We start from the raw sequence: 26,382 nt of genomic DNA on the forward strand, positions 1-26,382 counted from the left end.
TTTGAGGAAAGGTTTGGTGTTTCATTTTTGTCCCCCTTTTTTTTTTTTTTTTTTTTTTTTTTTTAGGTCATGGTCCTGCTGTGCCAAGAAGGGTTAAGACGAAGTGGATCAATAGATTCTGCCACCCTTTTCATTTTTTGGCTCCTCGCGGCTTTCTGTGATGTTTTCCCTCTGCAGACCGTCATACGAGCGGCACTCAGACAGGTAAGAATTGAATTGACAGTGCAACCAACCAGTCATCACTCAGCCCTGTCGTTGTTGGTCAAACCCTGTTTTTAAATTCCATATTGGCCACCAGGGAGAGATTGTTGACCTCCCCCGATTCTGCCTTTTGTGCATTTCATTTGGCCTGGAAGTGATAGCCCTCATCCTCTCAGGTTTGGCGGACATCTCTCCAGATGCCAGGGAGGTTGTGAAAAAGGTATATGATTGGTGAAGTGTTTATATTTCCCATCTTTTTTTCTTTTTTTTTTTACCCTACACATTCCCAACCTTTATCTTTCCTTGACAGAATCCAGAGGCAGGTGCACCATTTTTGAACAGAATCACTTTCAACTGGTTTAATAGGTAATCCTGCATAACCAAGAACAAATATTATGATACTTTAATGTGCAAACGTCCAAGGCTACCATGATGTGTTTTTTAACACTTCTCTATTGATCACATATGTTGCTAATTATTTCTCTATTTATCAGATTACAGTAATAAAACACACAAAAAAAAAGAATACAGTTAAGAAAGGCCTGAGACTGCATGATAACCACTCTGTGCCTTAATTAATTGCGGAATGTGGCCCACGTAAAAAATAAATATCTCAAATAGACACCACACTTTCCTCTTCTTTGATCTAATAATACCATGCCTCAATAAGTTGCCAGGTGGACAATGTCACACCTCAAACAAACGCATCCTTTTTACCCATTTAACTCTAATAGACATGTGCCTCAATTAATCTTTATGTCATCCACTTGAAGAAATAAGTGTCAAACCTCAAACAGATGGCATATTTTACCCCTGCCGCTCAACTACTAAGTGCCTCGGTTAATCGCCGGCTGCATTATTCCACATGAAAAAATATTGCCTGAGCTCAAAAAGACACCAGTCCCCCTGCCCCTTCACTCTAATTCACAGGCGACAAAAGGACCTGTATCCTGCATGTTTTACATTTTTCCCTCTTCCAACACACCTGATTCAAATTGAAAGGCTATTCAAACACGAAAGCTGGTGACCCAAGACCTTTGCACATTACTGTCCTTAATGAACACAAACTCATCCTGCCTTGCACTCCTCAGTATGGCGATAAAAGGGTACCGGCAACCCCTGGTTCAGGAGGACATGTGGGCCTTGAATGAGGAGGACGCCACGGGTTACATCAGCCAGCACTTCCAGTACTACATGCAGACAGAGTTTGCCGCAGCTCGGCAGCGCTACCAGAAAAAGCTGGCCAAAAAACAAAACAAGCAACCCCATAATGAAACATTTCAAAATGGACTCTCCAGCGGCCTGGGGAAAGGCATTAGTCAGGATGTGTTGATGATGGTGAGAAAAATCATACAAAGTACTCCGACGCTCTCGATGTTTCTTGCACTGCAAATTGATTTCATGTATTGATTCTGTGCATGCAGCCGTATTCATTGTTTTATGAGTCTGTGCTCCCATTCTTTTTCTTCAGGAGGCTAGAGGCAAGAAAGAAGACGAAAAAGCAAAGAAAAGCAAGAAAAAGAAGGAAGAAGAAAACTATCCCACCTCATGGCTCATACCCACCATCTACAAGACATTTAAAGGGATTTTGTTTGAGTCGGCCTTCTTCAAACTTCTACAGGACCTTCTCTCTTTTGTCAGTCCTCAGCTGCTAAAGTAAGTCAAATTTGAGCAGAATGATTATGAGCATTTCCGAATGACTGTTACTGATCACATACCTGAAGTTATTTTTATTGTTATTTTGGAAGTAACTTTGACTAGATTGTTTATTATTTTGCGTCAGTGTGATTCAGCCTCACCTTGCCTCTGTGTCTTCCCAGGTTGATGATCACTTTCACTCAAGACAAAAGTAGTTATGCATGGGAAGGTTATCTATACGCGGTGTTGCTTCTGGTGGTGGCCCTTCTGCAGTCTCTCTTCCTGCAGCAGTATTTCCAGCGCTGCTTCGTGCTGGGAATGAAGGTCCGGACTGCTATCATGGCTGCCGTTTACAAAAAGGTAAAAAACTAAATAGAGTCCACGAGAAAGCATGCCGGTACACAATTTACAAAGCTCGGGGTCCTTGGCTTTCAGATGAAATTTCAGAATGAAACCAAAATACCAGGGAATGAAAATCTCACAATAAACTCAAAATTTTGCCGAACCAGTGATGTGACATTCCCTCTCTTATCCATTTCTTCTCGCGCAGTCACACTCCCCCCCCCTCATTTCAGTGCACGTTCTGGGTCATAGTGGCATATCAATAAATCACTACTGTACATGTTACTCAGCAGGATATTTGTAGGTTACAAAGGAGCGAGTGGGTTTGATGCAAAAAGTGAACATAGCTGGGTCATGATAGTTCGAGAGCCAAGGGTGGATTTCAAGACAGCAGCTCCGCTAAAAGAGAAAATATCTTAGCCATAAAAGCCTCTAGCCTCGTGTAAAATACCTGAGATGAGGTTTTCAAGGTGCCAGCAGAGGGCAGTGTTTCCCTTCTTGGATGGCTGGCCACTCAATGTGGAGTGTTGGTCCACTGGCAGCGTCTGACACGTGACTTTCTGCAGTGGTCGCTTCCACATCCTGTTTGACACCTCCCAATGGCAGGATGTCAATATCAGTTATTAGGTGTCATCTGGGTCTTGTGATGTCAAAATATGAATCGCATTATCATAAGGAGAGTTGAAATTTATTCTTCCAGTCATGATCCCTCTTAACACATTTTGCCAACTTTGCCAGTCAGCTCGTACTGAAACACTGGATAGTTGGACACGTGCATTCAAAAGTCAAATTTAATTCACTTGTAAAGGTTGTTGTACATTTTCTGTGTGTTCTAAAGTTTCTGAAAATCGAATAGCTCTAATTTATTTTTGAGTCGTGTACATTTTGTTCTGTTTAATGTGTTACAGCCATGATATGATTATGTGCATGATTTCTTCAAGGCACTGGTGGTCTCGAATGACACTCGTAAAGAGTCCACGGTCGGCGAAACGGTGAACCTGATGTCTGCTGATGCCCAGCGCTTCAATGACGTGACGAACTTCATCCACCTGCTATGGTCCTGCCCCCTGCAGATCGCCCTGTCCATCGTGTTCCTTTGGCAAGAGCTCGGACCTTCAGTGTTGGCTGGACTTTTGGTCATGATTCTCATGGTGCCAATTAATGGACTGCTGGCCACCAAGGCTAGAAAATTCCAGGTCATAAACGCATGCAGAAATGTCATAACATGGCACATTTTTACAGACGTACTTCATATTTTGCTTAGGGGTTTTTCTACCTTCTTTACCGGTACATACTTTCCTCTCTGATTTACATCATCTCCTTTCAGATTGAGAACATGAAATTCAAAGACAAGAGACTGAAAATCATGAATGAAATACTCAACGGGATGAAGGTGAGCTTCTTCTGTCTTCACTGAATTCATGAACTTACAATCAGTGGCAAAACTTTTATGATCACTACCTCTCAGCTACGGCACTCAATGAGGTGATCATTGACGAGCAAAAAACCGTCAGGGTAGTGAGGTAAAGACATTTTTCTACACGAGGGACGTAAGTACACACTGGGGGTACTCTATGTATTTTAAGAGACAGAAAAAACACAAAGTTAAGGAAGCTGGCCAACGGCAGGAAGACATTCTAACAAGGAAAAATAAGCATCCAAAATAAAACAGGAAATCGAAAAACAATAGGTACATCCTTCGATCAAAACCTTCTGAGCTTGAGAGACTCTTAACCCGGAGGACCTTCTTTTGTGTGACCACAACATTTTCTGTGTACTTAAGTTGGTAGGAAATCTTTCTTCACTCAAAGCCATTTCGATTGTTGTTAGATTTCTGAAAAAAAAAAATTGCCATGCCACAAACAAACATTGATGATTGTAAATATATCCTGAGATGCTCTCCACATCTGGCCTACTTATTAATTTCCTCATTGTTCTCCTGTTAGATTCTGAAGCTGTATGCATGGGAGCCATCCTTCCAAGCTCAGGTTCAAGGAATCAGAGGCCAAGAACTCAACGTCATGAAGAAGTTTGCTTACCTCACATCTGTCTCCACATTCATTTTCAGCTGTGCTCCAGCTCTGGTCAGTCCTGTCCATGTGCCACATATGAGCAGAGGGAAAAAAGAATATTGTTTGTGTCAGCTTTTTACACACTGTCTGTCTGTGTTCCAGGTGTCTTTGGCCACCTTTGCTGTGTTTGTAGTCGTCAGCTCAGACAATGTGTTGACCGCCGAGAAGGCGTTCACTGCCATCTCTCTCTTCAACATCCTTCGATTCCCTCTGGCCATGCTGCCCATGCTCATCGCTGCTATTGTGCAAGTAAGGACACAAAGTGATATGACGCATTCAGACATAACGCGTCTGTCCTAAAAGGCTCATTTTGTCTTTTTGCAATGTAGACAACGGTGTCCAGAAAGCGTCTTGAAAAGTTTTTGGGAGGTGAAGACCTTGAAAGTGATGTCGTGCGCCATGACCCCAGCTTCAGTATGTTCATGCGTTTCTGAGAAACAGTATAGCCTTCTTCTTGGCATAGGTACAATGAATCTACCCCCTGTGTCTTCTAGGTTCTGCTGTTAATGTTTGCAATGGTTCCTTTTCATGGGAAAAAGATGGCGAGCCCCAACTTAAAAAGTATAAATTCTGCAATAAACACATTCACAACACACCCATAATGCCTCACTGCTGTAGTTTTGAATGAACGTTCTCGTCTTGTGTTTAAATCCCAGCGTCAATTTGGACATCAAGCCGGGTCGGCTGGTCGCAGTCGTGGGAGCTGTCGGCTCGGGCAAGTCCTCTCTGATGTCATCCATTCTGGGAGAAATGCATAGCACCAAAGGCTTCATTAACATTCAGGTGACGTCTTCTGTTTTTTGTTTGTAAAATTGGTTATTATTGTAGTTCCGCTAAATTTAGTTCATCTCTTTTTTTGATCTGAAACAACAAATGAAGAAACAAATGATGGTATAACTTAAAAGATGCACACTGTATCGCTAACATTTCCAGCTACCCGTAGGTAAACTCCAAAATATCATTGATTGCAGTCATGGAACCAAAATTCGGACCCAGGAAAATGAGTCACCGGCCAGGGTGGCTGATTGCAGTATTCTTAATCTGTCTTTAAAATGTTACAGTTTAATACTACTCATGTTTTAACATAAGTCAGAATGGCATGTCATCATGATTAATTGCACTGCACGTACAATAAATGTGAAATATGAGTGTAAAAGGAAACCTACACGTTCTATTCCATAATAGCGTCATTATGGAATAGAACGTGTAGGTTTCCGTTTTGATTAATTATTATTTAAATCAACCTTATTGTATTATTATTGAATGACCATATTATTTGCAAGTCACATCTAAAGTCTGCAGACCTAGTTGTGTTTTTATCCTTGTGTGCCATTTTGAACAAATTCTTAAAGCACTGCTACCTGTTGCGTTGCACGGCAATACAGTACTGTACTGTGTACCTCCGTACAGGCCGACTTTTAAGTCCTTTCATATTTACCGGTAACATGAAATTGTGAGGAAAAAAAAAACTTTGAGAGGAGGACATAAACAATGGAATCAGATATTTTTAAGTAAACTGAACCATTCATTCTTTTCCAGGGTTCACTTGCCTTTGTACCACAGCAAGCATGGATCCAAAATGCCACCCTGAGGGATAACATCATGTTTGGCTCTCCCCTTGAGGAGAAGCGATATCAAGAAGTGATCCAGGCCTGTGCCCTGGCTCCGGATCTAGAGCTTCTCCCTGGGAGTGACATGACTGAGATTGGGGAGAAAGTAAGAAGTTCGAGTCACGAAAAAAAAAAAAAAAAAAAAGATATTTATTGTGCTTTTTGCTCTGTGTTTGGGCATGTCATGTGGACACATTTGATGTGTGTGTTGTTTATGGAGCCTTTTAGATTGACAAAGCACACCAAAACGCAGTATGGCGTCACATTAAAAAGTGACTTTTAAAAATGTGTTTGATTGTGCATTGGTTTGTTCTATTGTTCTTTCTTTGTTTTGTAATAGGGCATCAACCTGTCTGGTGGTCAGAAACAGCGTGTGAGCTTGGCCAGGGCAGCGTACAGTCAGGCTGACATTTATCTGCTGGATGACCCTTTGTCTGCTGTGGACTCTCACGTGGGGAAGCACCTTTTTGAAAAAGTGATTGGACCTAAGGGAATACTTAAAGACAAGGTCTGTGCATGCATCTTTTGCCAAAACAACTGTCATTTGTCATCTGTGTGGATTGACGTATTCACTTTGCGGTTATTTTTTTATTATTATTTTTTTTTAATTAATGACAACGAAAAGTGTTGTACTGTTATGTTCAACCAGAGATTGTGGATTGAAAGCCATTCCAATTGTTTATACTGTATAGGCATTGTTCTAGTTTTTACGATGAATCAACTCCTGAAACCCTGTGTATGTTTTTGTTTATGTAGACACGTATTCTAGTGACTCATGGAGTGAGCTTCCTGCCTCATGTGGATGAAATTGTAGTCCTGGTCGACGGAGTGGTTTCTGAAGTTGGATCTTACAACAGTCTGCGTGCTAGCAAAGGCGCCTTTTCCGAATTTCTGGACACGTACGCCAAAGAGCAGAATAATAAAAATCCCGACAAGTCTGAGTCAGGTAATTCAATCTTTCTGTCACAATGTAAAGTATAGTCTGCCTGCCTTAGCTAAATTCTAAACTGTTTTAGTTACGTCCTATCATTGTCTCTCCATATGAAAAAATCAATTCACTTAATATGTTTTACTAATTTTAATAATTAAATGTCATGAAAGTCTTAAAAGTGAAAGGATTTTTAACACATATCCATTGTTAAAGGCCAAAAAGAACAACAAATGACCATTTTATGCATTGTAAAATAACGTGTGCTTCTTCCACAGAGCATGGCCTTGGTGTTGCTGATGAGGACCTGGTCCCAGAGGGAGATGACACCCAACCTGACTCCCCATTAGAAGACACTGTCACTGCAACTCTAAAAAGGGGGAACAGCATCCGCCGCAGCCAGCGCAACAGCAGGTATAGGATGACAATGGAGAAGTGGATGACAAAATACATGATTGTGTATGTGAGACTGCTTTGTTCCATTGTAGTTTTAGAGCGGCAAGAAACGGCTCCAAGAGGAAATCTGGAAATGTCGAAGAAATAAACAAAGGCCAAAGGCTAATCGAGAAGGAAGCTATGGAAACAGGACAGGTAGTCTCAATTCTTTTTCAAATCAATTCAGTCACCCAAATACAGCAAGAAATGGCATTATGTATATCTAAATGCCTCTCTTTAATCTCCAGGTAAAATTTTCAGTCTACCTCCAGTACCTGCGGTCCATGGGCTGGGGATATACTGCCGCAGTCTTCCTGGTGTACTTCATCCAGAACATTGCATTCATTGGCCAGAATATCTGGCTCAGTGACTGGACAAATGATGCAGCGAGGTACTACAACATGACATACCCTGCAGAAAAGAGAGACACCAGGGTGGGAGTCTTTGGCGCTCTGGGAGTGATTCAGGGTAACCGTGACAAGTACAATGGATTGTTTTGAATTGGTTGTTTCATGATGCAGTATTTTACAAATATATGAAATTCTCTTCTTGGCAGGCTTCTTTGTGTTCCTTGGTACTCTTCTTCTCGCCAATGCCTCCGTTGCAGCATCTCGAATCCTGCATTCAAGGCTGCTCGACAACATACTACGTGCGCCAATGCTTTTCTTTGACACCACGCCCATTGGGAGGGTTGTCAACCGCTTTGCAAAGGTCAGGCCGATTCTAAACTTGTAGGATCCACCGAGTTAAAAATGGTGGTCTTAATGTTTCCTCTCTTAGAGTATATCCACATTTCCTCTATGTTTGTCCAATAGGATATATTTACAATAGATGAGGCCATCCCACAATCCTTCCGCTCTTGGATCTTATGTCTGTTGGGGGTTCTGGGGACCCTTTTTGTTATCTGTCTGACCACTCCCTTCTTCACCATTGTCATCATTCCCCTGGCGGTGATTTACTTCTTTGTCCAGGTGAGAAGAGCAAATGTGCAGAAACAGGTTACTGTAATAATTCAAACTTCTACAAAGACTTTAACTGCATCCTTTTAAGCATCACGAGCATGCTTTCATGCCATGATTTGTATGTATTTTATTTTAGTGAAAGATGTACAGTAATATGGTTTCTGAAATAATGTCAAATTTGGATTTGTGTTTTCTGTTTGTCAACTTTTTTTTTTTTTTTTAAATCTCTTGACACCTTTATCCAGCGCTTCTATGTTGCAACATCAAGGCAGCTACGCCGGCTCGACTCAGTGTCTCGCTCTCCCATTTATTCCCACTTTGGCGAGACTGTGTCAGGCCTGTCTGTGATAAGAGCGTACGGCCATCAAGAAAGGTTCCTCCAGCACAATGAAGCCACCATGGATGAAAACCTAAAGACCGTCTACCCGTGGATAGTGTCAAACAGGTCAGAGAGCGAAATGACTCATTTTTCCACTGATGGGTGTCATTAAATGGAGAGGCCCTTTTTCATGTTTGTTCCCTGGACAGATGGTTGGCAATTCGTTTGGAGTTTGTAGGGAATCTGGTGGTGTTTTTTGCTGCTCTGCTTGCGGTTATTTCCAGAGATAGTCTGGACAGCGGCATGGTTGGCCTTTCCATATCCTACTCCCTCAATGTAAGTCACGCTTTGATGATGGTGTCGGTGGTGGTGATGGGACCAAGCAGTTGTGATGTGACTTGTTTCTGATGCGGGAATTGTAGGTAACCCAAACCCTGAACTGGCTTGTTCGGATGACGTCAGAGCTGGAGACCAATATTGTCGCTGTGGAGAGAGTGAGTGAATACAGCATCATTGAAAATGAGGTATGTCAACATAAAAGCACTTTAGCAGACACTGACAATATCCCACACTTTATTGATTGAAACTGTTGTTGCCGGAAATGTAGGTTTTGCTTATTTGAAATTTTAAAAAAAGGTGAGTCAGCAGTATATAATGTAACATAATCTGACCACTATATTTTTCTACTCCATCATGTAGTGTAGTACACAGTGGCATTCGTTGTCTGGACACTCAGTGTGGACTTAGCGACTTAACCCTTCACCTTTTTATTTTATTTATTTATTTTTTATATTGCATGGGTTTTGCTGATGAATAAAAGTGTGGACAGCATGTAGTACACAAGAATTAATGAGTATTAAGATGGATTTTTTTAAACATTCATTTTAGTTTCACTTGCCTTCAGTTGTAATAAACCGGGAGCATTGTTTGATATTATTAGAAAATGCATACAAATAAATCCCTCCACCCTGTACATATATCATTTAATGTGATATTTCTATAACCATAGGCCCAATGGGTAACTGACACTCGGCCAGCAAAGGAGTGGCCTGATGCAGGAAGACTGCAGTTTGAAAACTACAAGGTCCGTTATCGACCCGGTTTGGATCTGGTGCTGCACGGCATCTCCTGTGATATTAGCTCCACTGAGAAGGTTTGCTCGTGGATTTAATTTTGAACATAATCTACATCTGGATTTATGTATTTTATCACACTGTATTTACTCAAAGCTTTCTTCGCATTCAGATTGGAATTGTGGGCCGCACAGGAGCCGGGAAATCCAGTTTGACCAACTGTTTGTTCCGAATCATCGAAGCTGCTGAGGGTCGTATCCTCATAGACGGTGTTGATATTTCCAAAATAGGTCTACATGACCTAAGAAACAACCTCACTATCATACCACAGGTACACACAATCCCAAGATGACACTATAAAATGGCTCCAGATACAGAGCACTGATTCCTTCGACCCTGTGCAGGATCCAGTGTTGTTTTCCGGAACCTTGAGGATGAACCTGGATCCCTTTGATAGATCCAGTGATGAGGACCTCTGGAAAGTGCTGGAGCTCTCCCATCTTAAGGAGTTTGTGGCAGGGCTTCCGGAGGGATTGCAGCATGAGGTTGCAGAAGGAGGAGAAAACCTGAGGTGGGTATTGGCTAAGTGCATGTCCTTTTGAATACACATTCTAGCACAGTTCAACTGTGTACTATTTGCTCAGGTGGCACACAATTTTAGTCATGTTGAGTGTGGTTGACTTTCCAATTTCAGAGGCTTTACTGTATTAATGAATGAATGTCCGAATTGAATCATTAATCTTAGTTTGAGCAACACCCTCTAGTTATCCTTGGATCCCAATGCTACGAGTGTGCCTACAAGCTAGACTTTGACAATATTACTAACGTACATTTGTTTGTGTGCCACACCTCAACACACTCAGTGTTGGACAACGGCAGCTGCTGTGTCTGGCCCGCGCATTGCTCAGGAAATCTCGCATATTAATCCTGGATGAGGCCACCGCAGCTGTGGACCTGGAGACAGACAACCTGATCCAAACGACCATCAGGAAAGAGTTTGCACACTGTACCGTTCTCACCATCGCACACCGCCTGCACAGCATCATGGACAGTTCCAGGTTGGTTCTTTTAAACTTTGCTTATGCTGCATGTGGCCCAGAAGTATGCGGCTCATTACTGTTTCCTTGTCCACAGGGTGATGGTGCTCGATGCTGGTAGGATAGTGGAGTTTGATTCGCCAAATAATCTGCTTGAAAAACAAGGTCATTTCTATGCCATGGCAAAGGATGCTGGGATAACACAAGCAGAAATTACAAGTCTTTGATGTGAATGTATTTTAAAAGAAAAGATTGCTTAAATTTGCTTTGAAGTTTCATTTTTTTTAATGTTGTACTGTACATTGACAGAAACGTTTTTGTATTCATCATAAACACAATCATACATGTAAATAATTCTATATACACTGTATACAGAAAATAAATATGAATAAATGTGTTTTCTCAACTCCTGCTTGGTTGTTTTACATGAAATCTTGCCAGATGTAAAATTTTCACTTTAACTTGTTAGCCTACGTGTACAGTATTTGGAATATTTTTTAATGTGTTGGTAAATGTTGTTCTTGTTACAGTATAGTTATTTGCTATTGCGATCACTAGTTTACTAGTTCGGCTTGTTATTCCAAAACTACTCCGGCTCATACGACCGGAGACAAATTCGTCCTTTTTTTTTTTTTTTTTTAACGTACTAGGCCAAGAAAGACGATTCTGTTATGAAATCTGCGATTTGACGTTTTACCCCGCCTTTTGCCCAAAACTCAGCCTATCCAATCAACGGCACCTTATCTGACGTCATTTTATTGTTTCCTCTCAGAAAACAAGGGGCGGAACTAAAACCAAAACAGCGGAAGATTCAAAATGAAGATGGCGGCTGTTGATTGTACTCAACAAAGTACACACGAGCTAAAAAGAAGGTACCGGCTGTAAAACGAAAGTTTCTCCAAAAAGACAAATGGTCAAGTTTTACGTATTTTTGCTTAAGTGGGGATATAAAGTAATTGCGTCGTATCCGACCGTTTTGAATTCTCGGTACTCGGTGCTGTGAGCTAGTAAGGCTACGTAGCATTCTTAATTTATGATGCTGCTTTACGCACAAAACTGTAACTGTTTGAACAAATCTTGAGCAATTAACTGCGAGTTTGCGCAATTTTACTTGAATGTGTTTGTATTTTTCCACACAGGGAGACAAGAGGCTGTGTGTTTACAAGCATGGAAACATCAAACATATGCCAGCCGGTCATCTTCAATCCGGACTTCTTTGTCGAGAGGCTGAAACATGAACATCCACAGACCTTCACAGATCTGGTCCTGGCACACCTCACACGACTCATCGACCTCCCAGGAGAAGAGTTTGCTGAGCTCACAGGGGACTGTGAGCCCAGGATGCCATCCTCGACTGGCTTCCTCCGCTCCTTCAACTTCCTGAGACGAAAAGGTGATTTAAAAAAAGACGAAATCCATATGCTAATTTCATGTTGTTTAAATTTCACTCTTCTTGTTATTCAGCCCCTGTAAGTGCAGTTTTGCAATGCAAAAATACAGTCTGAAACTAATTAGATTTTTTTAAAAATTTTTTTTATGTCTATAGTGTTGTGTGGCATAGACAAAATTTCACAGACCGATAATATAATATGGCATCGTTGTTTCCTTAAAATGTAATGACATGAATGGCAATTTTCTCTTATCTTTAATCCATATTTATAGGATGCAGATTTTATTTAGAAAACAGTAAAATTAAAAGAAAGTTATAAAAATTAAAGCAACAACAACAACAACAAAATATGCAGACCATTTAACCAGTAAAAGTGCTTATCATATTTATGCCACAGACTATGGCCTAATAGAGCTCGCATTCTTTTGTTGTGTCTCTCTCCATACAAAATGACAACATTTATGACAAGATCAGTGAAAACATGTTTTATCATTATAGCAAATTCATTAATTCGCAACAATACTTGAGGTCAATATGGGCTGATAGTCCAATGTGTGTACCTGTTAATCTTAGGTCACTCTCAACCTCACTTAGACTTTAATCAAAATTGCACAATCATTGACATTTTACTAACATCCGAAGAGCAAACTGTAGCAGCACAACCGTCCCTTGCCCCCGCCCCCCTTTTCATGGTGACCTCAGCGAGCCACATGAGAGATTGTGAGAAGGACCTCAACCCGTCTTGTCATCACCGTGACTTTGCACACGAAACATACCGACAGCTTGTATCCCGTATTTGAAAGGGGGTTTGTGCTTTGTCAGAGGAAGAGGCAAAAAATATACTGTATTACTTAGGTGCAGGAAATAAATTTATTCCGCCAATAATTTGTGGGACGCGAGCGACCGCATTGAAACGGCTCTCCCTTTGTACCTTGATGAAGTTAGGAATCTTAGAATGTTGAAACCTTTCGTGTATGTTGATGACATTTTGTCCCCCTCCAGAGAAAGGTGTAATTTTTGGTGCACCCTTGACTGAAGAAGGAATAGCGCAGATCTATCAGCTGATTGAGTACCTGAGCAAAAGTAAGTGTTATTTTACATACTCAATCACTTCATATTAGGGCACTTTTCCTTGAGGCTTTTTATGATGTGATGTGACCATATTTGCATGTATCCCCAGTAAGAAGGAACACATTGGGTTAGAGGGTGTTTATTTATAGTACAGACTGATCATATGACTTTTCAGTTGAGGCTTTGACAACAAATTCCCTGGGAGACTAGGGAGAATGTATTGGATTTTACAACTCTTTTTTGCAATTGAACATCTACCATCACGCGACAGTACATCAGTGAGCTGAGTGAAATAAGTGAGCTCTGAGAGACCAATTTCACTTAATAGGTGAGAAAATGCTGAGCTTCTTCAAATAACAAAGCTTATCTGTCCATGCCATAGATGTATTACAGGTAGGTTGACCAATTAAATGCTTTCCCATTTGATGACAGAATGTACACTTAACCCGTGTATTCACCTTCTGTCATTTATACACTAGAATAATAGCTTTGTGTTCAACTCAACAGACACAAGTTTATTTGGGACTACACTGATTGGTTATTATCTCAGTGTCTATACAGAACAGTACTTTTGTGATGTTTAGTGATGCTTCAGATTTTTCAAATGTAAAAACAAAAAAAAGACTGCTCATTAAAGGATTGCTCATGTCCTAGGTTACCAAATATATGACACTGTGGCACTTATACTGATGTAGATGCATTCTTTTCATGAAAATGTCAAGAACACTCAAATTGCTTAGTCATCCTGTGCCTTTCAAATTTTGTGAGAACCTTCCTGCTGCCTGCTAGCCTTGAATTAGCATGACGTCTTCTCGATTTATTTCTGGAAAGCCAATGACGTATTTGCACAAAAAGTGGACACTGCGTCCAAATGCTCGAGTCAATTATTCATTACAAAGCACTTCGCCTTGGCGCACTCGCTCTCTTTCTTTCCATTTCATTCGCTCTGTCTGTCACTGTGTCTACACACTGACATCATGTTTTCTCCTCCATCTGGGCTTTCTCTCAGATCTTCACATTGAGGGGCTGTTCCGCGTGCCGGGCCACAGCCTCCGACAGGCCGCGCTGAGGGAGATGCTAAATGCCGGGGCAGAAATAGATCTCGAGACGGGAGACTTCCACCCCAACGATGCCGCCTCGCTGCTCAAAGCCTACCTGGGAGAGTTGCCTGAGCCCCTGCTAATGCACAAACACTATCATGCCCACCTCAAAATTGGAGGTGCCCATTTCATGACTCAAAACAAAATAGTACTTTTTTTTTTTTTTTTTGGAGCTTCTATATCACACAACATTTTTAACATCCACAGAGCTGACTCTCTTTGATGAGAAAGGAGATAAAACTAAAACTCCAGACAAGGAGCGGCAGGTGGAAGCCTATCAGTTGATTTTCATGCTGCTGCCACCAGCCAACCGCAGTCTGCTGAAGCTCCTGTTGGACCTCCTCTATCACACCGCGCGCAACCAACGTGTCAACAAGATGTCCGCTATCAATCTTGCAACCATGTTTGCGCCACAGATTATCTGGCCCAAAAATGTGCGGATCACTTACTTTTCTTTCAGATCGCCTGAAACCCAGTATTTCCTGACTAGTTTGTCTTATTTTGTAGGTGATGGCATGCGATCTTCAGGAAGACATTGAGAAGCTAAACAATGGCATAGCATTTCTCATTAGGCACTCTCAAAAGCTGTTCAAGGTAAACTAGCACAAAAAAAAGCTTTGACTATATGTCCCCTCTTTAGTGGGACATTGGGGCTGTAACTTCAACCACAATTATTCTATTTACATTTGCTGTTCTTTCATTGAAGGCCCCGCCATCTATCAAAGAATATGCACGTATATACTTCACTGGATCCAAAACTCTTCAATCAAAGGTATTTTTTATTTTATTTTTAAAGTTTTTAACTGTAACACATTTTTTCATTGAATTGAATTTCTTTTCCACGTGTTCCTTCTAGTTGTGATTGGAGGGTTTCATTGTGTAGTTGAGCTCGAGATAGACACTGATTTTATTTGAATGACTGCAACTGAAACAGTCTGAAATGTACCTGCTTACTCTAGGATGACCTGATGTTAGTCTCGGGGACCAAAGAGCCGCCGGCTGTGCCACAGCCTGCATCCATTGTTTCCCCTTGCACAAGAAAGATTAGTGGCAACAGCTCGAAAAAGTTGACGGATACTGGGACATACACCGAATCAGCTCTGCGAGAACTTTACCACCAAGTCAACAACATGCCCGAGTCTGCCAAAAAGAAGAAACTCATCAGGCAGGTCAGTGTGAAATACAGGTATCGATGCGATAAGGCGCCTCTTGCAACTGAACAGGCGAATGTGCCGTGTTGGTGTGTGTTTAGTTTGAGAAGCAGCCTTTGGTGACACCCTCACCGGATCCCAGCTCACCATTCAGCAGGAAGCACTGGCGATCCCGCTCTTTGGGTGGAATTATTAAGGTGTGTTGACATTAATTGTACACAGTGCCAACTCTGTTGACCATGGAGAAAAAAAATCTCTTAATTTAATGATTTTATTTTTTAAAAATTGAATGCGCCCGCTGCTGGCTGCGACAGACTCTATTCTTGGCAAGATTTTTAAAAAGCTGATACTCTTTCGACTACTGTATACTGTTTACATATTCAGGTTTTGTATGTAAAAAATTATTTTCTTAAGAGTGTTTTTCAGTTTGTGCAATGTAACTGTAACTGACTGTCTCTGCATGGCTAAAAAAAAGCCACAAACAAACAAAGGATAGTAAAATCAAGCTAAGCCACTGGGTTAATATCCTCTCAGGCTGCAGCTAACGATTATTTCAAGAATCAATTCATCTGTTGATTATTAATCAGTGAATCAAACAAAATGTGTGAATTTCCATCCATTTATTCAAAAACGTGACATTGCTTCAGATTGACTGTGTAGAAAATATAAATAAATGTAAACTGTGATTCAGTTACTCGTTTGGTCTAAAAATAGGCAAAATGTTGAGTAAAAGCAAACGTTTTTGGGTTTTTTTTCCAACACAAAGATAATCAATCCATTTTCATTGAAGACTAAAGAAATCTGACACTTAATATTGAGAGCTGAATCTTGGAGCATTAGGACAATTTTAAATTTGAAAAAGTATCGAAACAATCAATTTTCAAAAGTAGTTATTGGTTTGACAATCCATCAATTCCTTAACTAGACAGTGCCAACGACTAAATCAAAAGTTTGTAGTTTGGTGACAACAAGCACATTTTTGAAGCACTCAAACACGATAATATTTAGTTTCTCATAGGAATTATTGCATAGCTTCGAGTGATGATTTTGTTTGTCTAAACAGAAGAAAGTGTTGGGAAGCCAAATATCATCAGGCAAGCCAAATGGCAAAGTGCATAGGGCATCAGACAGCTGCTCAGATGATAACAGCAGTGGAGGGGTGAGTCCCTACTATGATCCTTATCTCCAGAATGACTGTTATTAGGTTCAGCTGACAAGGATATAGCCAACACCAACATGATTTCTTGTTCTTCTTATCTCAGTAATACATTGTGGAGGTCAAATCGTGTCTTCCCTTTCTCTCTTAATTCCCTTTTAGGCTGTACTCCAAGTGAGGAAACTTCCCATCTAGCTGTGAAGGTGGATGCCTTTCCAGCCCTCTTTAACTTAAGGACTGAATATGTGTCAAAGAGCCAAATTTTATTTCTGCGTATTTTTCGGAGAAAATGCAGAGTTTGTTGATGATCTGAGCAGTGAGGGTGCTATGCTCTGTTTCAGTCAGCCGCCGCGTAACCATTTTCTTCAGGAAATGTGTTTAAAAAAAAAAACACGTGAATGCATGGCAATTGATGTTTAATTTTGTTATTATTGTTGTTTATTTTGTTTGTTTGTGTTTTTTTTTTTTATCCAAAACATATTTTTTATTCATTGACTGGGACCATTTCACAGAAATGTTGAGTTGAGAAGACCAGAGACGTGCCTTAAAGTGAATTTCTTAAGTTACTTACTATGTTACAATTTTGCAATTTCTATTCTACACAAAATGTGTGCAATTTCCTTTTTTAGGTCTCCCAAACATCAGAATGTGCTATAATTTAATTTAAGCGGAGTATGTTTAAATGATGTTAATTTAGAATCCAATGTCCAAAGGACACTTTCTAGAGATGATATATTTCTCTCTTTGGGAATTCATTGCTGTTATGTTTTTGTTTTATATATATTTTTTCCGGGTATACTACTGTCCCTCAAATGTGTGTTTGTGCTCTTTTGAGTACATTTGACCTTTTCCAAGTCAGTTCTGCTTTCTTTCAGCTCTGCATAGTTTTTGTCTTTCTGCGTACTGTATTAGTTGTGAAAGACTTTTTACACTTTTTGTATTGCTGGTTGAGGGCAAATGAAGTCCTTTACTTTCTTAGTGGGGTGCTTTCTGTGAGGGTTTTGAGCCACTCTTGTGAAAAGTTCTCATCAGTTGTGGTTTCTTCCAGTTCCAAGGCCACTCTGCCAAATTGTTACAATACAAGCCTGATGTGGCAAAGTCACCTAAATGGACTGTGTTGACTGGTGATATTGATGCTACTGTGAAACCCAACAAAGGCCTTTTTAAAAGACTTCAAACCATATTCTGTTTCTTAGTTGTTTTTTCCATTTAAAGCAAGTGCTTTCAATTATTACCATGGCCAACAGATGGCGGTACTAAGTTGCAAATGGATAGGTTGCAGTCAATTGAATTTTGAATTTTGGATTGGTTTTAGAAGAAAAATGAAGATATTTGTTTTTAATATAAGTCCCAACGTATCTTAAAAACCTTACATGTATCATCTTTGACAAAAAAAAAAAGCAAGTCGTATACTCATTTAAATTTGTACAACCATTGTCTTTCCACTGCGAGCTCTAAATGATCTCCTTTCTACTACAGCAAGCATCCATAGAATATATTTGTGAACCGGTGCATCCCCTGCAGTCAATAAGACTCACGAGGAGACGGTGATGACTTAATACGGCACAGAGAACGTCAAATAAAATCCAAAGAAATTGAAATAAATGCCAACCTCAAACCCATGAGCAGCAAATAGAAATAATGATAGGGGTGCAAAAAAAGCTTGACCTTTAACTGTTACCAAAGGCCTTTTCAGTTTGTAATAAATTAGTTGAAGGTGTGTGGGTGGATGCAGTAGGAATGTCTCAGTGTGTCATTATGGGATCCATGTCAATGCATGTTTGGTATTGTAAGTATATGTTGTAAATACTGGTGAGAATGGCACGACTTTCTCATGCTGTGTAAATATATAAGGGGGCGTGTCCATAATGGCAACACTATTCTATTGTTTTGCCGTAATCGGGTTTCAGTGAGCGATCTTTCAAAATCAGCTTGTAAATGAGTCGAACAAACTGATATCTATATGTCAGTGTCAGGTGTGTGTCTCTGCTGTGTATTCAAAACCATCCTGTTTAGGTTTGTGTAAATACAACCTTGAACAGGGCCACAAGGTAAATAGTGAGATGATATGATTGCATAGTTTTAGAATCCTGGTTAAAACACAGGCTCTTTGTGTTTTTATGGGTACCCTAAAATAAAAAAATCAGCTACTAAATTCATTTCTGACTTGAAAGTAGAGACACCCTTTTTTTGTAATGCATTTCGGAATGAAAGAAAGGCAGAAATGTGTTTTCTGCAACTGCACTAATGTTCTCATTGTTCTTTACTATGAATTGTTTTATCCATTTGTCCTGTAAGTTAATTAAGACAGGTCTCCTGTTTTGTACTCAGTATTATCCCTTTTCTAGTCTAATTATAAATAACAGACATGTCCTCCCACTGCTTTGAGAGCACCAGAATAATTCCTGTTGTGTTTTGTGTGCATTCCCGAAGTGGAGCGACATATCCCCCACCCCCCCATTACCACTAAACATCACTGTCTCCTCTTTAATTAGGGAAGATCTACACCGTGCCGACACTTTTACTGAGACAGATGGACCACCCTTCTCCCAAAGTATCCATAAGTACACCTGCATGTGCACATGTGCTTTTCTCCCAATGTTTCTTCCTTTTTTTTTTTTTCATGTTTCAACCAATGAATGAGATTCTTTGGGCCGTGTTTATGTTAGGAGGGATACACCCTGCAGCAAAATCCCTCTGTGGAATCTAAGTGTCCTGAGGTGAACTATAAGCACAGCACTGAATAAAAACAGCTGTGTTATTTGTTTACAGGTTACTATAAGTTAAACAGAGGTTATTTAAGTCAATAAACACTGAACAATTGTTAGAAAGCGAAGTTTGTTGCCCAAAGTTGACTGGCAGCAGTCAGGACTCATGTCTGGTCATGTTCAAAATGGCATTATGCCAATATTCTATGACTCAACTTGATATGTCAAATAAACAGTCGTCGTCTGCGCAAAGCCCTTATTGGAAGTGGCTGCAAAATTGTCGTGAAAGAGTTTCCAAGTGTGCTTTCACTTACATTTTGGCCGCCTAGACGAAACAGAGATATTAGTGTACAGAGTGTCCTACACAAGCCTCAAGCAAAGTTGTTTTGGAATTGTTTCCTCTTACTTTCCCTCCCAAATGTTCTTTTTTTTTTTCTTCATGGTAGCAATTTGACACACAGACATTACTGTGAAGCGTGAGCATTTCTGTGTGAGCGTCTGTCAACAGCTCCCAGTAATGAGACATTCCCAGCCCAAATCCACATGTAGCGTTCCTCAAAATGCAAATCGATATAAAGATAGAATAGTCGTTATGAGCCGTTCAAAGTAAATGTCACTCTTTTGCTTGAAAGAAATGTGAAATGCAATGTATGGCCAATGATGGTCGACAAATGCTGCTTATCTGAAATAATATTCTCAATCCACTTTAGGAACAGTTACTGCCGTTGAGAGACGAGTGTCATGCCAATTTACATCCACATAAATCCCATTGGCCGTGCAGGTATGACTTTTTCAAAATGTGTCGGTACCACTCATGTGTTTATATGACGCTATCGCTCATATGACTATTTGCACATATGGCTACACTTGACCACACGTCTTTTTTTTTTTTTTGCCTCTGAGGGGCCGAGGTGTTGATTCCGCTCATCCCTGCTGGATTCATCTTTGTTCCATGTACACATTTACAGCCACACACAAAGCTCAAGCTCCCCATGCACAGCCCTTCAGGCAGGGGTTATGCAGGTTAGGTGCCGCTCTCTTGGGGGTACGCCTGGAGGCAACCTGGGAGAAAGGAAGGAGTGGAGTGGGTGGGAATTAAAAGATAAAGATATGTGGAGTAGATGTGGATGGTGAATAGAATCCAGGGAATGAAAGAGGGATCTTGAGAATGAGAGGGAGTTCAGGCAGGGTTCTGATTGGGGGGGTGTATACTGTGTGAGGAGGGGTAGGGGTGGAGTCGTGGGGGTCTGCTATTTGTAGATCCTTGTGATGGATGACTGGTGTGAGTGTGTGTGTCGGAGAGAGAGAGAGAGCGAGAGAAAGACTTTTTTTTTCATTCTGCTCTTTCCTCCTGTTTCCTCTCTTTAGGCAAGCAGAGCGGAGTGGGACTGAGTGAGGAGGAGACGTGTGCACACCACAGCCACTCCACACAGCCAAGGCAGGAGAAGAGTTTGCAAGGAGACAATAAGAGCAAGAGAACTGCTTTTTGAGGGGGATACCAAACTCAAAACGAGAAGTACAAGACCCAAACAAACAAAAAGGGATTTGTCTTTCTAAACTTCTCACAGGAAATTATATTGGTTTTATTTATATTGGCTGAACATATATACATTTTTTTTTTCCAAATTTTAAGCAGGATTCCTTAGAAGGCGGACAGGAAGAAATAAGTCAGGCTGGGACGGTGTTGACAAAGCTAGGCAAAAGGATGTTTTTTGGCACGTTGGAGATGTGCGTCTGGGCCGGGATGCTCTGCGCCCTGCTGACAGCCAGCGCGGGTGCCTGCCCTGCCTTGTGTACCTGCAGCGGCACCACAGTCGACTGCCACGGACTGGGGCTCAGGACCATGCCGAGGAATATCCCACGCAACACCGAGAGGCTGTGAGTACCACCTGCCCGCTTTGCCTATTCCCTGCTGTGGTAGCATGCTTGATGTCACTCCAAAGATTGAGAACAATAGCCGTGCTTGTCAAGCTGTGTGTCAGACACTGGCATTCCATTCAGGTGTAAATAGGCGAGAGGGACTGAGCGGATGTGTGCTTTTCGTGTAGCAACTATTTACTCAAACGTAATTGACTTACACAAATCCAACTTTTAAAGTTGAAGAAATAGAGTTCAAGATTTGGAGTTCATATTTTGATTCCCCACTTAGCTCCTTTTCACTTCATCCCCCACTCTGGGTCTCCGCTCTACTAACCCCCCCAACCCGTCCGCCTTTCTCCCAGGCATGGTGCTGAACACTCACTCCACAAATTGTTAAATCATCTAGAAAATTAAGCAAATCTGCTCCTTAAGTGAGTCTTCCACCAGGATCTTGTAGCTGTCTTGTAAAACTGATGGAGGATGGGGGAGAGGGAGATGAAGCAGACATGCACCGGCTGCCAGAGTGGGGTTCCGTCGTGTTTTTCATGACACACTCCCCTGAAATATTCATCACTAAATCAGAAGTAAAGAGTGTGAGGGCAAATAGATTGTTCTATTTCAGCTTTTAGAATATCAGTCTTGAATTAAAGATGCTCTGGCAAGAACGGAGGAGAGAGAGCCTGTGTCAGAGCCAGCGCCGGCACAGTGGGAAATGGCTGCATATTTAATGCTTTTCATCTTTAATTTCTAAGAACACCCTTTTTTTTTTTTTTTTTTTTGCCTGACAGTCTGAATGTGTCCGTGCTGTTAGCACGCAGGCTGAGGCAGCAAGGAAACATGGTCATTTTGTGGTTTTCCTCTCACATGAATGCTTGTAAATATTCATTGCCCCTATTACTCAAGAGTTTTTTTTTAAGTTGTCTGTGTATTCATGTGTCTCTCCTTAACTGTACACATCATATGTATTTCTATTTATTTATCTGTGTGTGAGTAATGTTTACCCCCACAATACAGCTGACCCACAGTGGCTACTATTTTAGAATCAGGGACCATCCTTTTCTGCGGACTCTTACAGTGTATGAGGTGATAAATCAAGGTACAATGTTCAGGTCAACACAGTTGACCTGCAACCACACGATTGTCTTGTACATATGCCTAAATTTACCATGCCATGTGCGGAATCCTTGTTTTGCAATCCTGCATCAAAATCTTAGAAGTTAGTTCAACAAAAAATGTCAGCCTCAACTTGTTTTAAATGTATTAGGCGTGAAATAGCAAAAACATAACTCGCCTCACTTCAGTGGCTATGCTGAATTAGTCTTGGAAAGTACAGCAGAGATGACTAAAAAGCTTTGTGGATTGTGTTCGCGATCGTGTATACAGACTGATGCGTTTGGGAAATGGTGTGGGTGTGTTCAAGAAGGGGGAGGGTTTTTGAGAGGTGTGTGTGTGTGTGTCTGTGTGTGTGTTTAGGCAGTGGGATGTGTGCGCCGAGGGTGTCGCCACAGACAGCAGAATCCCATTTGCACTTGTCAGTGTGGGTTTGGATCAGTTCTGACCCCTGAGCTCCTCAGCCGGGAGACACAGTAATGACACTGTGAGGCTCCCCATGCTAAAACCACCACAGGACCACTCCCCCTTATTCCCTCTCCTCATCTTTTTTAATGCTGCCGCTTCCTCATTCTTTGCCTCTCATCCAGGCAACCCCATCTTCTTTGAAATAATCCTTAAAAATATCTCTTGTTCAATACTTTGCCACCTGATTATTTCGGCAGATATTGATCCAAACACAGCCCATTTCTCTCTTGCAGCTTTTCCTCCTGTTCAGCCCGGCTGTCAAACGCGTGTGCCTCATCTGCGTGAATGAGTTGATTTGCAGAGGGGGAGGAGTGTGGCTATTAACCACGGTGTGCCCTTCTTTTAATTGCAAAAGCCAGCCTTTTGACAAATGTCTCCAGAATCTCCTCTGTGCTCCATGTGTGTTCTTTTTTTATTTGTCAAACTTCTGCATATGTGCATAAGGTAAATGAGTAACTTCTTTTGGGGGGGCGGAGTGGGTGACGCTGTAGCTGGAAAATATGTGTGTATGTGCCAGGGAATGCCTGCAGTGTTTTTGGCATCGCTGCTTCAACTGACAGCTCGCCAGCCACCTGATCCATAATTTACCCCAACAAGGCTGAAAACAACCGCCTCGCTACCTGGCAACGGCGAAAGTTGAAAGAGCATGATGTAAAAGGATAAAGAGACACACAGGCTGAGAGGCAGCGCATGATGAGAGGATGCTTGAGAGACAAATTGATGCACTCACTCGAGCTGGTAATCACTGAAAAGGTGACTGCGGAGCCACAAGAAGAGAAAGTGCAAAACCCAAAATACGCTCACCGGCGGTCACTGACGGGCCCATTCAGTTTTTTATCAGAAGGGGCGAGCCATCGGTAGTGTAGTGGGTTACACTTTGGTGTGACGCCAATGCCAGTCCAGGTTATCAGACTTTCGTCCTCTGGTAGCTGAGATAGGCGCCAGCTTTTCCATCACCCTGAACAGGAAAAAGCAGTCCCTGCACCTAAAGAGTTTAAGAACCACTGCATGCTCCCAGGGGGCATTTTGGCTCAAGCCATTTACTCCCAACGTTATGGTTTCGGGTTCGCTCCTCAGCAGCAGCATGTGAGCGAAAACATCAGAAAGAAAGCTCATTCAGACTTTGTTTCAATGCACTGGCGGATGAACCGACAAATGTCAGTTCAACTCATCTCTGTCTAATTTAAGTCTAGTATTTCAAGGAGATGTTCTCTAGTATTTGTTGAATATGTTGATGTTAAGACTTCACCCAGTTGTTATCGTCTCTTTTTTTCCCCGAGCCACATACCTCTACAAAAAGCATGTTACATGTTCAAATGCACTGCCAAACATCAAAGGCGGCTGCTGTGCTTCTAAACTCACCCTTGACCCACTAGCCTGCTCTCCTGACACAGCTACACTATATTTCTGATTGCACGCTTGAGAGGAATCATCCCGCCAAAGGCATTTATGTGTGTCAAAGCCATGAATCAGTTTTAAAAGTCACATTGTATGGACTTTCAGGGACAAAAATGTGAGGTCTCACAAGCGGTTATAAATTCTGGATGGGGATCATTTGTAGTGTTTGGTCTACCGAAACATGCACAGGTTTGTCAATGTAATTCAATTTCAAGGTGTGCGCATGTGCGCATGATCACTCTATATGCAAGTCCAAATCTTAGCCGACCATGAAATCCGATTTAGTGCATCCACTCAGATCATCTTTCATCTCCCAGAAATTCTGTCTTTCTTGTTAACCTTGCCGGCTGAGCGGTCGCATCCTGGCGGCGGTGCTTGTGAGTGACGAGGGATGGACGGCGGAATTCGACTGCACTTTGTTGAACGCTCTCCTGCCATCCTTGATACGCCTGCATAATCCGCATTTCACGCTCATCGAGATGCTTTTTGATGTGATCGAGTTTCAGAGAGGCAATTACACAGCATTCCATATACAAAGGAAGATCTGAACTCAGTTAATGTAAAGGTGCCGCGCAACAGACGACTGCTGTCATGTGCTCTTTATTCCTGCATGAGGGAATTTATTATAGGAGAGCCATTACTGCTTTTACCCAGAAATTGTCATTAAAATAAAAGTATCTATTCACTAATCCATTTTCTAGAGCTCTGATCCTGTTCAGGGTATCCAGGGGAGCTGGAGCCAGTGGAATTGGGGCTGTGTACCCTCCTTGCATGATTGCCAGTCAATCATGTGTTATTGTGAAAGAGTCAGTGAGTTGGAAATGAGTCAAACTTTATTCAACTTCAAGTCGCCAGCCATACATAAAGCGCACTGTCAATTTTTGAGAAAATTAAAGCATATTAAAGTCAGAAAAATACGGCAATGACCTTCAACAAAAACACCTTGGTGGAGATCTAAGATTGACTGGCCATGGCAGTTACCTGTCAAAAGTTGCTTCATTTTCATTTGCTTGTATTTTTTAATTCTGCAAAAATGACATCTGTGAAAGTTTGCCAATGGGTGAGGTGTGGGCCAAGTATTAAGTATTATATTTACCCTTTCTTTTACACTCTTGGTATCTGAATTGTCATATTTTTCCACTAATTGCTCAATGTGCACTGAAGTAGTTTTGAATGGGAAATTACGTTCATTGGGGTGCCTATGAGATGTTGATCCAAATTTGGATTATTCAGAGTTGTTCTAGGCCTGAGCTCTACAAAGTGCCATCCTGGTTGAGAAGTTTCTGTTTGGTTGCAGGAGCATGCAAAAAAAAAAAACAGCAAATATTTTCATGAGACTTTGCCAGTGAGCACTGCATGGGCCAAGGACAAACTGGTTACATTATAAAATTGCAATTTTCGGTTTGTTTGTTCATTTATTGAACCTATTCAACATTTTGGCATGAAGTAAAGGGAAATTATCCTAATTGTTTTTTTATTTTGTTCTTGTTTTTAAACTGACTGGTGGTCAGAGTAATAAGTTTCATTTTACCAAGTAGTTACCCTTGTTTTGATCGCTGTTCGACAGAACTTGATTTTAACATTGCATTGCTGATGAATGCAGTGCGTTTGAGCCCATTACAAATTGATGTCAACATTTTCCTTGACTTCTTTAGGAGCACTTCTCAATAAACAGATAATCCAGGCTATGGGTACCAGTGAGGGCAAACACATTGGCTCTGATCCAAATTGGGACTGTTCAGCCTTGGTGGAGGCCTGTGCACCGCCGAGTGCCGTTAAGACTTCATGTTTCTACTCATTAGAGAGTGGCGGGAACATAATGTGACAGATGTGACTGAGCAGATGTTTTCAACGCGCACAAGATACATGATGCGTTTCAGAGCGCACATTCATACATGGTCAGCGCACAACAGCAGCAGATACAGTATGAAGCATGAAAGACCCCTCAGTCTGGGCCTCCACTGCAGCGCACTGTGTGTTCCTGTCCCAGTCTGTTGCGGCGGCGGCGACATGCACTCGAACAGATGTTTGATTTGCGTTGGCCTGACAGTGTCATAAGTTATCTCTGTTTGAGCAAAACGTGTCTGTGCTCTACTTTTCCGTCCTGCGCTTCCTGTCCTCAATCTCTCTGTTATTTTTGCTTGGAGAAGTGTCTCATACATGAAACTGTCTTCATTTTGCCCAGTGTTTTAGCTGGCGTGTCGGCGGCCCAGTCAAATAAATGCTTGGATGGCAACACCTGACTTGTGAACTGTGTGTGTGTGTGTGTGTGTGTGTGTGTGTGTGTGTGTGTGTGTGTGTGTGTGTGTGTGTGTGTGTGTGTGTGTGTGTGTGTGTGTGTGTGTGTGTGTGT

The 26,382-nt window shown here is 41.5% G+C and overlaps 3 protein-coding genes across 8 annotated transcripts in view; all 3 read left to right on the forward strand.

The window, feature by feature from the left end:
* Positions 1 to 11,023, forward strand: part of abcc2 (ATP binding cassette subfamily C member 2) — a 14,368-nt gene extending 3,345 nt beyond the window's left edge. Inside the window, exons 4-32 of the mRNA XM_019864654.1 lie at positions 67 to 204; positions 299 to 421; positions 512 to 567; positions 1,293 to 1,539; positions 1,673 to 1,857; positions 2,022 to 2,199; positions 3,123 to 3,377; positions 3,509 to 3,574; positions 4,128 to 4,265; positions 4,356 to 4,502; positions 4,583 to 4,667; positions 4,748 to 4,814; positions 4,910 to 5,036; positions 5,793 to 5,969; positions 6,204 to 6,371; positions 6,620 to 6,809; positions 7,070 to 7,205; positions 7,280 to 7,382; positions 7,475 to 7,694; positions 7,783 to 7,937; positions 8,042 to 8,197; positions 8,434 to 8,633; positions 8,717 to 8,843; positions 8,930 to 9,031; positions 9,517 to 9,660; positions 9,753 to 9,911; positions 9,985 to 10,151; positions 10,444 to 10,638; positions 10,715 to 11,023. Of these exons, the coding sequence (XP_019720213.1) occupies positions 67 to 204; positions 299 to 421; positions 512 to 567; positions 1,293 to 1,539; positions 1,673 to 1,857; positions 2,022 to 2,199; positions 3,123 to 3,377; positions 3,509 to 3,574; positions 4,128 to 4,265; positions 4,356 to 4,502; positions 4,583 to 4,667; positions 4,748 to 4,814; positions 4,910 to 5,036; positions 5,793 to 5,969; positions 6,204 to 6,371; positions 6,620 to 6,809; positions 7,070 to 7,205; positions 7,280 to 7,382; positions 7,475 to 7,694; positions 7,783 to 7,937; positions 8,042 to 8,197; positions 8,434 to 8,633; positions 8,717 to 8,843; positions 8,930 to 9,031; positions 9,517 to 9,660; positions 9,753 to 9,911; positions 9,985 to 10,151; positions 10,444 to 10,638; positions 10,715 to 10,844 (4,341 nt within the window). The 3' untranslated portion in view covers positions 10,845 to 11,023. The remainder of the gene's footprint in view (positions 1 to 66; positions 205 to 298; positions 422 to 511; positions 568 to 1,292; positions 1,540 to 1,672; positions 1,858 to 2,021; positions 2,200 to 3,122; positions 3,378 to 3,508; positions 3,575 to 4,127; positions 4,266 to 4,355; positions 4,503 to 4,582; positions 4,668 to 4,747; positions 4,815 to 4,909; positions 5,037 to 5,792; positions 5,970 to 6,203; positions 6,372 to 6,619; positions 6,810 to 7,069; positions 7,206 to 7,279; positions 7,383 to 7,474; positions 7,695 to 7,782; positions 7,938 to 8,041; positions 8,198 to 8,433; positions 8,634 to 8,716; positions 8,844 to 8,929; positions 9,032 to 9,516; positions 9,661 to 9,752; positions 9,912 to 9,984; positions 10,152 to 10,443; positions 10,639 to 10,714) is intronic.
* Positions 11,024 to 11,386: 363 nt separating this feature from the next.
* Positions 11,387 to 17,668, forward strand: LOC109512716 (rho GTPase-activating protein 19-like). Its single transcript, XM_019864656.1, has 11 exons — positions 11,387 to 11,489; positions 11,757 to 12,010; positions 13,010 to 13,090; positions 14,088 to 14,297; positions 14,386 to 14,612; positions 14,686 to 14,772; positions 14,885 to 14,950; positions 15,138 to 15,347; positions 15,431 to 15,526; positions 16,393 to 16,488; positions 16,648 to 17,668. The coding sequence occupies exons 1-11, from the start codon at positions 11,434 to 11,436 to the stop codon at positions 16,678 to 16,680; spliced, it is 1,416 nt and encodes a 471-aa protein (XP_019720215.1). The 5' UTR covers positions 11,387 to 11,433; the 3' UTR covers positions 16,681 to 17,668.
* Positions 17,669 to 20,509: 2,841 nt separating this feature from the next.
* Positions 20,510 to 26,382, forward strand: part of slit1a (slit homolog 1a (Drosophila)) — a 96,228-nt gene continuing 90,355 nt past the window's right edge. For 4 of the 6 annotated variants that reach the window (XM_019864661.1, XM_019864663.1, XM_019864662.1 and 1 more), the window contains exon 1: positions 20,512 to 21,071. In XM_019864661.1, coding sequence (XP_019720220.1) covers positions 20,899 to 21,071 — 173 coding nt within the window. In that variant the 5' untranslated portion in view covers positions 20,512 to 20,898. Of the gene's footprint in view, positions 21,072 to 26,382 lie in introns of all 6 variants that reach the window. The other 2 variants (XM_019864659.1, XM_019864660.1) reach the window with 2 other exon arrangements.

Source organism: Hippocampus comes, unplaced genomic scaffold (genome assembly GCF_001891065.2).
Source record: "Hippocampus comes isolate QL1 unplaced genomic scaffold, H_comes_QL1_v1.1 scaffold108, whole genome shotgun sequence".
NCBI lineage: Eukaryota > Metazoa > Chordata > Actinopteri > Syngnathiformes > Syngnathidae > Hippocampus > Hippocampus comes.

Excerpts from the sequence above, each read along its gene's own strand:
- LOC109512716 (XM_019864656.1), top strand. The coding sequence starts at position 11,434 with ATGAAGATGGCGGCTGTTGATTGTACTCAACAAAGTACACACGAGCTA. Across the intron at positions 12,011-13,009 it reads CAACTTCCTGAGACGAAAAG|AGAAAGGTGTAATTTTTGGT; the intron begins GTGATTTAAAAA and ends GTCCCCCTCCAG. Across the intron at positions 16,489-16,647 it reads ATGATAACAGCAGTGGAGGG|GCTGTACTCCAAGTGAGGAA; the intron begins GTGAGTCCCTAC and ends ATTCCCTTTTAG.